The 13,210-nt window shown below is 44.2% G+C and overlaps 1 protein-coding gene across 1 annotated transcript in view; it reads left to right on the top strand.

Annotated features, from left to right (window-relative positions):
• Positions 1 to 479: 479 nt before the first annotated feature.
• The window catches only part of Dapl1 (death associated protein like 1), an 18,166-nt gene continuing 5,435 nt past the window's right edge, over positions 480 to 13,210 (top strand). Inside the window, exons 1-3 of the mRNA XM_055600732.1 lie at positions 480 to 598; positions 8,762 to 8,849; positions 11,894 to 11,954. Coding sequence (XP_055456707.1) covers positions 541 to 598; positions 8,762 to 8,849; positions 11,894 to 11,954 — 207 coding nt within the window. The 5' untranslated portion in view covers positions 480 to 540. The remainder of the gene's footprint in view (positions 599 to 8,761; positions 8,850 to 11,893; positions 11,955 to 13,210) is intronic.

Here is a 13,210-nt window from a genome sequence, read left to right as displayed (position 1 = left end):
CTCGGCCACAGCCTAATATAACTGAGCCTATGTTTGGGTGATATTTATAGTAATTCTCTTCAAAGCTAAACAGAGTAAGGAATAAAAGAAATACACGATTAATACACTTGCACAGAGGCCTCTGTCCACACTTGCAATTAATTTCTTAGTATGAATGTTCAGCACTGGGAAGCCCTCAAAATGGCATGGTGCTTACTTGTAATTGTCCCTTGGAAAGCCACATATGTCCTGAAGCAATGACCCTGTCTTGTTCATTGTGTCATGCCTGCATGCGACCAAGAGCCTCACACCCCTGCACTGCACTTGCTGGAGAGAATTGTTGACCTTAGAAAGAATTCCGCCAGACTGGATCTTCCCTACCTTTTCCTCAGAATTCCCTCTGTTGTCATCTACCTGGTTTACCCAGATGAGCGACAAGCCCAGTTGTTGCTCAACAATGCCCTCAAGGGGCCCCGCCCCACTACAACTCTAAAGCCTTCTTAAGGTGAGCTGAGGCAGCCACAACTGGTACTCAGCCTCCCTACCACCCGGCAAGGCACTATGGCAAAGGAAGTTCAGGTCCTGCTGTCCCCGCTGAAAGGGCGGCACCCTCCAGCAGGTAGGTCCCCCCAACTGACCTCACTCCCGAAGCTGCTGGCTCGAAGCTGCAGGCTCCCAGACGCAACTCTGCAGAGCCAAGGCTGTCAGCCCTCGGCTGTTGCTTTTAACTTGCAGCAGCCTGAGCGCCTCCCCGGTTGTAGAATCGCTGAGTTACCACCTTGGGAACCCTATTGCTCATGCTCAGTCTCCCCAAGATGCCCATGGTGAGCTGACTTCATAACTGACTTCCATGCTCAGAACAGTGCCTCATTCGTGCCCCTGGAGTCTTTGGGGTTGGGCAATCCTACCAACCCATAAGCTGAGTAGCACCCAGGGACCCTAGAGGCTCTAACATCTTGGGGTCTTCCGTTTTTAAATCCATGCTATTCCAGTCAATTCTGTGGACTTGAGAAACAGGTTCTCCTGGAACTAAGCATGTGTTTGTATGCTTGGCTAGCATGCACAGACCTATTTTTAGTGAGTTTTACATTCTTTCAACTGCTGCCCTCAACCCCCACCCCGACCTCCCAAAAGCTTGGCTGCTTTGTGATTGCCTGTCTCCGTTTACAAATCCAATTATTTGTATAATTTTTTGTTCCATCTAAGAGGAGATTGAGGCCTCTTGGCTGCAGGCGGGTATGACAGGCACCAGCCTTACAAAGGGTGAGGGTCTTGGGCAGACCCAGAGCTTTCTGGAAGGCAGCCCAGCACAACTAGGGTTTTCCCCAGCTTGGTCTAGGCACCATGGCCCATCTCCTTTGTCAGTCTACAGACATCCTACCCCCGACTCCAATCCTCGAGAAAAATGGTCCAGCCAAAACTCTGACTTGCTCCAGTACATTCATGCCCAAAGTTAAACTTAAACAAACGAAAGTTTCAGTGAGACCTCGGGGAGCTTCCTGTCCCCGTCACTAATGCTTGCTAATTACTCTGTGTACATAGCACACCATGGCTCCATCCAGCATGTCACAATGCCTCTGGCATGACAATGAATTATTTTGAACTGTGACATTGCAGATAAGAGGTTTAGGATAATTGGGATGGAGATGCAGGCAGACTTGCTCCCCTACTGAGCTCGAAAGAACAAAGAAGCTTTATTCTTCTGCTTGGCTCCTTATGTTTTGTTTTTTTTTTTTTTCTTTTTTTTAAAGTCTGAACCAGTTTGCAGTGATGCAAAGTTTTATTTATGGAACAAAACTAATAAGGTGCCAAAAATTCTATTAAATCTTCACCTGATATTTAAAGACAAAATTCAGATGTCTGACAGCAGGAAGCTAATGGCATATGGTGGGAAGATAAGGCATTTAGAACTTGGCTTTTAAGCTACATCTCTGAGCCTCGGTTTCCTTACCTCTGAAAGGAGATGATAAATGGCATCTCTCCAGTAAGGCTATTGTAAGGATGAGAAGAGCCAGGTAACGCAAAGCACCTGACACTTGAATGCTGACCCCTTTAAAGTGCAGGCCTCTTCATAAAAGCCACTGCAGTCAGAAGAATGACCCTTCTGGACACCAAGGCACCCAGATGTGGGAGCCTCACTGGCACCTGCTGCAGCAGTCCAGACAGAAAGCGATCGCAGTGGGAAGAGGCGCTAGTGCTTGCAGCAGAGTTGTGAATGGAAGCACTCGGAGGTCGGCCAGCTGTAGCTCTCCCACGTGCCCATGTGGGCGCTCTCACGTGTATTCATGTAACACATCACGCCACTGTTAGCCTTGATTTTACATTTATGCCCTGGAATAAGACAAGGTTAACCATGAAGCAGCCTGGGCTCTGGGAAGCGTGACCTTGAGTTTCCTGCCTTTTTTGATTTACCTTTCTCTTAGTTTTATGAGAACTGAACATTACATGAACAACAATAGCAACATTTTGTGAGTAGAAGGTGGTCCAAGGAAGCTAAATGCATGATGACTAGGAAGGCTCGTGGCATGAGTTCATCTGCAGTCCTGCATTTTAGGTTGATTTAAGCCAAAAGAAAGAGAGCTGTACAGGAGGGTCCGCTGGGAATTGCAAGATACATTTTCTGGCTTGTGAGGGAAATAGGAAAGTTTATGGGAAAGAGCTATCATGAGGAAGCCCAAAGGTAACTGTAACTACCTAAGGACCAGTGTCGCTTAAAACAAAACGGAGGGCAGGAAGGATGGGGTAAAGCAGTGAAGGATGGAGATGAATGAGAACACAGTATAACAACATATACACATAAAAAAGCTATAATAGTTGGCGTAGGTATAAGATACACCATACATTTATGCGTGTGTGTGCGGATGTGTGTGTCAAAGAATCCATAAAAGATATTCTATTACAACAATAAAAGACAAGCACAGTGGTGCGCACCCATAATTTCAGCACTCAGGAGACAAAAGCAGGCAGATTTCCGTGTGTTCGAGGCCAGCCTGGTCTACAAAGGGAATTCCAGGCCAGCTGGGGCTACATACTGAAATTCTTTCCCCCCCCCAAAAAAAAATTAATTTTAAAGAGACATGAAAACTAAACAAAAGGAAGTCGTGATTTTTGTCAGGCCAACTGGCTAACTCAGGCAGAGTAGGAAGGGCATCTCTGGAGGAGGTTAGAAGACAAGTGCGTGAGAGCCACTGCCCAAAGCTTCGTGGAGCAGGCGGTTGATGAGTGCAAGGGCAGCTGCCAATCTTTCAGCAGCGTCAACCCTGCCCTACACAGCATAGAGACGTCTAGCTATGGCAGCAGCCCTACAGATAAATGCTCTTCTACAGAGAAGCATCACAACGGAGCAAACGGAAACTCAGAGAGGCCAGGAAACTCCTCACCGCCCCGAGACTAGAAAATAAAACTGGCTTTGTGAAAAAAACCTCTTTTACTGAGAATGTTTCAAAAATTCAAAAATTCACTGACACATCAACCCTGAATGTGCACGGAGCAGCCTGTGAGCGTTGGCCTTTTCATTAGATCTGCAAGTGAGTTTTCAGCCAAAAGCAGAGCTGGCACAAACTTGGCGTTTTCTTGCTTTCTTGTATACGTTCTCCATGCTCTAGGGAAGGAAAGGGCTAATTTTTCTTACAAGCTGGTTTTCATGTCGATTACTCTCTACCAGATACTGAAAGAAGCCTCACTGGAAATTATGTAGAATCTGAAACTATGAGCCCTATCTTTTCAAAATAACAAACCACAGAATCTACCACAATCTACCACAGCTCCACCTCAGAGACAGGAGGAGAAAGTTGCAAATACTCCTGTACCAACTTAGGTTTTCTAATGAAACAACCCAAAAGAACATCCTTTTACTTCTATAGATTCTGGCTGATTTAAGTCACCAAGAGTCCTGAAAATCTTACTGTATTTGTATTCAAAATCGTAGTTATGGTCTCTTAAGATAGCAAACTCATTCATATTTTATTTTGTTGAATTGCAGTTGGTTTTACATGAAGATTTTAAAGAAAATATAGTACGAATACGAAGCTGGAGTGGGTAGGGTGCATGGAAGTTCAAAAAGGGTTGGTTTAGACATAGTTGCTCCTTGGAAAGACCTTCTAGCCATCCGTGGTATCAACAAAATGGGCATGATTGTAGTGGATTGCAATGATTTCACCCGATCCTGAGAGACCAGTGAGACCAGTGTTCCCAGCAGAGCTCTGAAGATGACCCTCCCATAAACTGGTTCCAGCTAGTTCATCCACCACAAGTTTGTGAGAACCTCGCTCTGTAAACCAGTGGGTCCACACACAGAATGGGGGAAGCTTTTGCGTCTTCCCTAAATGTCTCTGCTTTTTTCTTCAAAACGAAGAACTCCTACGGAGTGGGTTTCAAAAACATCCTCTGGCATTTGTTTCTGTGTTAAGTGCTTGTGTTAAGTAGGGCAAGTGATGGATTTTCTTCCCACAGTAGATTAGAAGGTTTAGGAACACAGTAAGGACCTCATTGAATATGACTATGTCACTCAGTTTTGCCTAAGTTCCCGGGGATTCTCCTAGGATGCTCAGGACAGACCAACTTCTTCCCCTTACTTTATGACATGGAAAGGCACTGACTATGGTACCACCTATGTACTTCACAAACTATTCTGAAACTTTTCTTATTTAGCTCACAATCCTTGTATGCATCTGTTTTCCGTTAGTATAATGAAATACCTCAGATGGGCTAACTTTATCAATAAATTGGGCTTATTTAGCTCCCAGTTCTGGAGACTGACTCTTTGGCAAAGATGTTATGGTGGAGAGCTACAATCTCTTGTCACAGTAGAAGATAAGAGGAAGATTGGCCAGGGGTCCCTGCCTCTTAACACTTACTCCTCCCATTACCGGCACACTGAGGACCAGTTTCTGAGATCATCAACCTTTTGAGGACAACTCAAACCGTAGGCAAATCACAGCAGTCGTGAGGCTTCGGAGAGTAGGGGTGCCCTACTTTGCCCAGCATTCCCTTAGAACCCCCACAATTCCCAATGTGAGCCATGGCCCTTCATAATTTTGCTGATGGTACCCTCACCTCCCACTAGTAGTCTTCCTGGAATCCACAGCTCCTCCTGTCACTGAATTCCCTTCCCTCCCTCTAGGCACTCTCCTTTGGAGACTCTACGAGTCCTTCCAAATGAACTCAACATTGCCAAAAAACAGTGATCTAATTAATGAACCACATTAAGAAAAAAAAAAAAAAACTCATATAAATATATCCATAAATGTTGAAATGCACTTGTTGAAATTCAACATTTATTGAAATAATAGAATGATATGGAATGATACTAAAGAATACTTCCTAAATGTGATAATAAATTTATAATAGATGTGTATGCATGTAGATAGAGAGATATGTAGGAAGAGAAGGCCACCAAAAGAATATATTACATTTAATAAGGAAACACAGACTTTAAAAATTAGAAAGGCAAAGGTGTTCACAACCACCACTACTTAACATTTTTCTAAAGGAGATATTTTGTTCTTTGTAAATTACATATATTTTTTTCACCTGGAAAATCTAGGCAAATCTACAGAAAGCTATAATAAGCAATAATGGAATTCACTATACACTAGGCGTGAAGTCAATTAAGATAAACTCACTGAGGTTCAGTTAATGCTTTCAGCTTTAAGTTCTTAGTTTGGGCCTGAAGAATAGAGCTGGCTTATAATACCGATGTCAACAAAGGGAAAGTGCTTATCAAAGAGTAGCCTAAGCATAAATGTGCAAGATTGATCTGGACAAATTTCCAAGGGGCTCAGAAGAAGGGGAACAATAGAAAACCACACAGATTCTGAAATACAGAGCCACCAGGAATATACTGGCATGAATTTCCCCTTTTAAAAGCATCCATCAGTTTATCCAGGTTTGGTGTTGCACATCTATAATATATCTGTACGTATGCATTATGCCCGAGAACTCAGCGTACAGTAAAGGTGCATTTCAGTATTTTCAGTATTTGGACCATCTTTTAAAAAATCTTACATCAAACCAGATATGGCAGTGCATGCCAATAAACTGCAGCACACAGGGGGTGAAGGCAGGGGGGTTGGGGGCTTGAGGCCAGCTTAGGCTACACAAGAAGTCCTGGGCTCATAGAAAAAATCTGGTCTCAACAGCCTCAAAACAAAACAAGACAGACCTGCCTCTTCCATATGACTTGCATCAAATATCACTGAAGGACCAAGGACGTGAGCATTTAACCAGAGACGGATTTCACAGGATGAAACCACTGAGCTTCCAGAAGACAGAAGAGAACATCTGGAAAACATCACATTTCCTTACAAATCCATAAGGGATGGACACGTCCACATAAGAACCGTACAATTGTGCAAATGGGCAGACATTATCAATAAGGAAAAAAAACAGTAAATGGTACAGATAACTACTTCATATTTATAGTGCATTTCACAAATAGCTCCTAAAATTCACTAAGAAAAAAGATGAAGAAAAGACTAGTAATCCAGTAGTGGGGAGGAAATTGCCAAAAACAATGGAAAAGAAAAATACAAATACCTTCTAAAACAAGCTTAATCTGCAATAACAAAAATGGAGTGCAATTTAAAGCACTGAGATACTGTAACCTGGAGTTTTAAGACAACCGCCCTTGTTCAGGGGCAGCTCCAAGTAGCTAAGTCTGGCCATTTTTCCCAGCATGCCATACAAAGACATGAGTGATGAGCAAAACCAGAGAGGAGATTTGATCTGTGTGCATTGAGAAGAACAGACAAAAGGGTGCATGGACCCCCAACTTCACCATCCAGGTCCTGACATAGATCAAAGCTTAAGATTTATTTTTTTTATATTAATGTATATGTGTGTAAGGCCAGAAAAGGGTGTTAGATCCCCTGGCGCTGGAGTTACAGGGTAACTGTGAGCTAGAGTGGTTTCTGGGAATCAAACCAGATCTCCACAAGTCTGAAAGCTCTCCTAATTGCTGATTTATGCCTCTATCCCCAGCTGGAGCTTTAGGTTTAAATACAAGAAGAATCACAGAGGGTAATATGGGGTCATCTGCTCTCTTCTCCTCCTCCTTCTTCATCACCTATATGTAGAAGTAAGCAGGTGAGCCAAATGAAAGCAACAGCACAAAATGAAGGCAGAGAAGTTGGCCTTCCATCCTGCTTCCAGTTAACTTATGAGATCTAAGGCAGCTTCTTCATGCCCATCATAGCTCTAATTTTTAGCTTGCTGGTTGATAAAACAAAACATTTTCTAGCTCATTGTCTGGAGAAACAATTGTTGCCATGGTAGCTGATGAGGTTGTAAACCATCAGTGTGTGACCTCTGTGAGGACCAATTCAGCAAGCGTTAACAGAATTTCAAAGGCACCTGGCAAAGTCACTTCTAGAAATACACCCCCTGACAGACATGTGCTAGTACAGATCCATGTGTAAAAGGGATACTCATCACAGCTTTGCTTAGCATCAGCAAAGTGGCTAAAGTTTTCATAAGAGGATTGCAAAGCAGATATTGAAAAAAAAAGACACAGATAAAGATAGAGAAACACAGAATGTTCTATAAAATGTTTGCTTAAGGGGGGAGGGGGAGAATAAACCAAACACAGAACAGGTAGTATCTTATGCTACCATTTAAAACAAATAATGTGTGTGCTATCTGTGGATAAAGACCAGGAACTAGAAGTTGAAACTTAGCAGCATCTGGGAAGATTATCGGGGGGAGGGGGGCCGGACAGGGATGGGGGGAGGGACGCACAAATCTTTTCATGCTTCTTGATTGCACACCTTCTGCATGTAGGCCCTATCAGAAGAACTAAGTATTAACAGGAGCAGTGATAAAGCCAACACCCAAAGGCACTGAGAAATAGTTTTTTGTTTTGTTTTTTTTTTTTACTTTTCACCTTATTAGAGTTAGTTTTAGAAAATTGCCCAAGTGGTGTTTCCATAAAGAAAATGAACAGGTTCAGGCAAATCAGCGTACGTCCGTGTAGCCACTTCTCATTCAAGCTTGTCAGATTTTAGATGTGTGATTTTTCTGGGAAAAGAGGAAGGTATTTGTTTTGACTTGCAATCTGAAGCCGGCTGTTTCTTTTCCAACGCTGATTTCAGCTGACATTGTTAAACACTTGAATTGCTTTTAGGTCATCTGTAGCCTAATTAACACTAATTGAACTCTTGAATGGCATGACTATTAATACAGTTTAATTACTCATTAGAATCTGCAGAGCTCAGCCAACACGGAGGTTTGGGGTCTGAGATGAAGGTGGCTAGCCTCTGGAATTCAAAGCCCCTCATTTGAATTAAAATGTCTGTCAGTACCCTGAAATTTGGCTCATCTCTCAGAATCTGGCTTTTGAAAGCTTCGGTTGAAAAAACAAAAGTGCAAGCCATGCAAAAGCTTTAATCTTGTGGGAAAACAGAGGGTCACATTGTAATTATGGGTTGCTATCTTGAAGAAAGTAATTGGTTTGATAACGAGAAAAAAAAATGTGTGGGTTTTTTTTTGTTTTGTTTTGTTTCGTTTTTCTGCTAAATGCCTAAGGGAGTACGCTGTTATTTTTCCTATGTCTAAGGTGTGGCCTTTCTGCCTTTCAACCTTGATTTCCCTCTCTATGAGCATAAAAAAGTAAACCCCAGACCTTCCTCCTCTCTACCCTGGCTTCCTTAGGGTTTTTTTTTTTTTTTCCTTTATTCTGTTGTTTAGATAAAAGTTTTTCTATGTAAATTTGGAAACTTAAACGTGGGTCCTGTCTAGGAAACAAAGCTGTTCTAACGTACGTGCTGGTGATTCTTGTTTCCAGTGAAAGCGGGAGGAATGAGAATTTCCAAAAAACAAGAAATGGGCGTTTTGGAAAGACACACCAAAAAAACAGGATTGGAGAAAACAAGGTAGGGATTGCTTATCGTTCTGCCTCCAGAAGTTATTTGAGAACAAACCAAGGCCCCAAGAATTTCAGGGGAGGCAGCTAGGCTTGGGTAGAGGTGAACATCATGGTGTTCTGGGCTACCAGCTGGAGTGTTCCTGGGTTCCCATCACACCCTACCCATTCTCCTTATTGTGGCCACCCAGCCACCTCCCACTTACAAAGTGGTCCTAACTGCATCTGACCCTGAGGCTCGTCCATTCAGCTCATTTTCGGGTCACTCTTCAAGATACTGCACCTCATCTGGCGTTTTTCGTAACAGGTTCCATGGTAAAGTGAGTCCCCTGCCTTAAAAACAGCCACCCCTAAAATTTTTTTAAATCATCATTCGCATATTTAAGAAACTAATAGCTACTATGCGCTGGCTACTCTTATGTCAACTTGACATGGGCTAGAGTAATTTGGAATGAAGGAAACTCAATAGAGACAAATGCTCCCACCAGACAGGCCTGTGGGCAATCCTGTGGAACATATGCTCCGTTGGTGATTGATACAAGGTGGCCCAGCTCACTGTGGGTCACCTATCCTGGTGGTCCTGAGTGCTATAAGGAAGCCATGAGGAGCAAGCCAGCAAGCAGTACTCCTCCATGGCCTCTGCTTCAGTCCTTGCCTTCAGGTTCCTACCCTGCCCGAGTTCCTGCCCTGACTTCCGTCAGTGCTGGACTGTTACCAGGAAGTGTGAGAAATAAACTCTGCTCCCCAAGTTGCTGATGGTCGAGGTGTTTATCAGGAGCTGAAACCCTAACGAAGACAGGGCTTGAACACGCACCAATACTGGTGCTGTTTTCTCCCTGCTTCTTCTACCATGACCTTGACATTATAAAGTTTAGAGGTAGAAGCTGATGTATCCTACACACAGATGTACCAACGACCCAAAGATTTGCTTAAGGAAAATGAGTGCATTTGGAAAAAGAACTAACATATCGGCCTGGTTCCTCCAAGTGGTCCCCTCTGGGATGCTTCTGAGATTGGTTTCCATGGAACACCAGTGAGTCATTCAGAAGGAGTTGATAAAAGAATGCTCAGGACACCTGCTTAAGTCTCACAGAGAGAATGTGCATGGAAACAGACTGTAATTCCTTTCACACTAAATTATTGGCCTTTTGTGTGTGTGTGTGTGTGTGTGTGTGTGTGTAGCATTCATGTACATGCTTGCTCACACATGTAGAATCCCAATGGCAATGTCAGATGTCTGTCTCAATCACTGTCCATTTTATTGAGCTCACTGCTTTAGCTAGTCTCGACGGCCAGTTTGCCCCAGGGTTTTCCCGTCCCTGCATCTTGAGGGCCGAAGCTGTAGATGACCATGATGCCTACCTGGATTTCTGTGGGCTCTGGGGATGAAAACCCTGGCCCTCAGGCTTGCACGGCACGCCCCTTCTCCACTGAGCCATCTCCCCAGCCCCCAAATAAAACTACTTTTAAATTATTTTTCAAGTGTTTTCCCCCAATATATGGGAGGGATTTTTGTAAAGGATTTCACACAAACAGGCACACATGCACACACACAGAAGAAAGAATAAAACGCTGATGGATGTCCACGAGCAACAAGTCACTTGCTTCTTCCTGATACCAGCAAAGAGCAATCCCATGAGGAAGCCAGACCTGTAAATTCTTAACCGTGAAACCCATGCAGTGTCTGCCTTCTCACCCAGCACCTGAGGCAGCTCCTAGGACAATACGTTCATGCTGGAAATAGTATCAGACTGTACTGACTCGGAAGACGGGTAGCTACGGTAGTCTTGTTCTCGACTCTGTTAAGCATAAACCCAATCAGCCATTGCATCATTTACGGGGCCTGGGCCTGGGGCTCTGAAGAATCCGGGCTTGGGGAGGGCTTATAATGGACAGGCAGGGGATAAGTCATTTGACTTCTCTGCAATTCAGAGAAACCGGCCTTAGTATTAACTCTGCCTCAGCTGGGCATTGTGCGCTGGAGTTGCTTAGAGACTATCGAGGAGGTGGTGATTGATGTCCACTCTGGTCACCTGACTTGGTCACCTGACTCTGCTCAGGTGACCAGAACTTGTTAGCTAATAGTCATTTCGAGAATGGAAGTGGATGACCACAGAACTTAAGCATTACGGATGCTCTCCCCGGCGCCCACTTTCCAAGGTCGGATTCGGGTTAGAAGAAACCTGTCCTTTCTGGTGGCTGGGGGCCACATGCAACGCATTGGAAAGAGCCTCAGGAGCTGTCTCTCTAAGAATCATCAGTCTGTGCCTATCAACCAAACCATCCAGAAAAAAATACACCAAGCACAGGGCTCCTTTAGGACACTGAACACTGTGGATTTGAGCCTGACCTACAACATAGCCTGGCCAAAGAGAGAGAAGGTAGTCACGAGGGAGCGCATGCTATTGGCAGCTTGCTGTATGAAATCCGGAGACAGAACTGATCTCTGGGGCTTTGTTTCAGGGGACTGGTTATTCCCAGATGTCACTGGTTTGACAAGTGTTTTCAGTTTATGAGACCATAAACCATATGCTTATAATATGTGCATTTTATGTGTGTACATTACCCTCCAGTGAAAAGATAAAAGTTAATTGAAGTAGCAGCTTGGTGTGTCTGTGTATGTTTGTGTTCGTGCATACACACAGAGGCCAAAGGATAGCTCCAGCTATTGATCCTCCGGAACAATATGCCCTTTTTTTTTTTTTTTTTTTTTTTTTTTTTAACAACAGGCTTTCTCATTAGCTTAGGCCTCACCAAATAGGCTAACCCCTTTCTCTGCCTCCCTAGTGCTGGGATGACAGATACACACCTCCAAATCTGGCTCCTGCTCCTTCTTCTCCTCCTCCTTTATGGGTTCTATAGATCAAACTCAGGTCCTCACACTTGCACAGCAGGGCCTTTACTGACTGAAACACCTCCCCTACTCAGTAAATAACTTTGGGGTGCCACCATGGGTTGACTCTAGAGTCTTGTGTGTGCCCTCTACCAACCCCCGAGCTACATCCCCAGCCCCGTGGTTTGGGTCTCATTTAGAGTTTCTTTTCATCTTCACAGCGCCATCACAAATGTCACCAAGATGCAGATGTTGGAATCTCTGAACGACACGCTGGACAAGGTGAGCCATGCCTGAAGAGACGCACGCAATGTTCTAATTCTGTATTTACCCAGGGCATCAAGTGGCCAGCCTGAGCCTGCAGGTGACCACTGAGTTTCCAGACCATGGATCTGATGTCTTTGTGGGGGGAGAAAAAACGATGTGTTCTCAGTTAGAGAAACATAAAATAGTTAAAATGGGAAGAGCTGTTTCTCCCGAATCCCTAAAGTGCCTCTGAATAAATCATTTCAAAACAAGGTAGGGGATGAGGTGAGAGCCACGGTGCTGAGTGGCCACAATGAGTGCTGGAGGGCTGAGCCATTGGGGCTGGAGGCAGCCAGACACCAGCTGGGTTATCAAGTAAAGCACATTTATAAAGAAGGCTGACTGCTACTATTTTTCCTTCCAGAGCTTGAATTCCTTCCAAGTAGCTCAGACAGCTCAAAAAGAGTCATACTGGGCAGACAGCAATTTGTGGTTTTGGACTCTGTGACTGCCCCCTGTCCCCACTGCCCTAAACTCTGTAGGTAAATTTTGTATGCATCCTTATTCTAATTTCAGGAGACAAACAAATTTGTCCTGAGGGTGTTAAAGAGGGCCGCTCTTGCTTCCACTCACTCATTAACCGATGGAATGGGACAAAGCGGACTCTGTTTAACGTTGTCAGGGAGTTTTCCAGCTTGTATCCCACACTTCAGCATTTAGTCTGAAATAAACCAGTACACAGATTAGCAGAAGAAAAGGCATAGAAATTTATTGCATGCCCAGGAGCTAAACAAGGAAGAAAAGTGAGTATCCGATAGCCCGTTACAGAGTAGGAACTTACATACTTGCAGCATAAAGGGCGAGGAAGTGGAGGGTGAGCAATTTAGAATGAATCATGTCCAGAGGACTGGATGGCTGGAAGAGCAGTGACAGCTTGCAGCTAGGACTGCTCTGTGCTCTGGGCATGGATCAGCTCATCCTTTCTGGGATCTGCGTCGGTTTCTTGGTAGGTAGACTTGGGGAAGAGGTTCACAGCAGCAGAGAGTCTTCAAAGGTTCTGGCCTTTGGGCAGAAATAGGAGCTCCCGCACCTGCTGCCTGCTAGTCCTTTTCCAAGTGAAGAATCAGTGTGCCAGACAGACATCCTTGGCAATGTTGTGCTGCCAAAATCAGGGCCTGGCATAGTCAGCTTAACTCTAGAGAAAGAGCAGAAACTATGTGGCTGCCCTTGAGAAAAAGATCCATCTGTGTGTGTGTGTGTGTGTGTGTGTGTGTGTGTGTGTGTGTGTGTGT

Source organism: Psammomys obesus, unplaced genomic scaffold, assembly GCF_907164565.1.
Source record: "Psammomys obesus unplaced genomic scaffold, mPsaObe1.curated_primary_1811, whole genome shotgun sequence".
In the NCBI taxonomy this organism is placed as follows: domain Eukaryota; kingdom Metazoa; phylum Chordata; class Mammalia; order Rodentia; family Muridae; genus Psammomys; species Psammomys obesus.
Note: the sequence above shows the minus strand (reverse complement) of the source record. Positions and strands in the feature narration are given on the sequence as shown.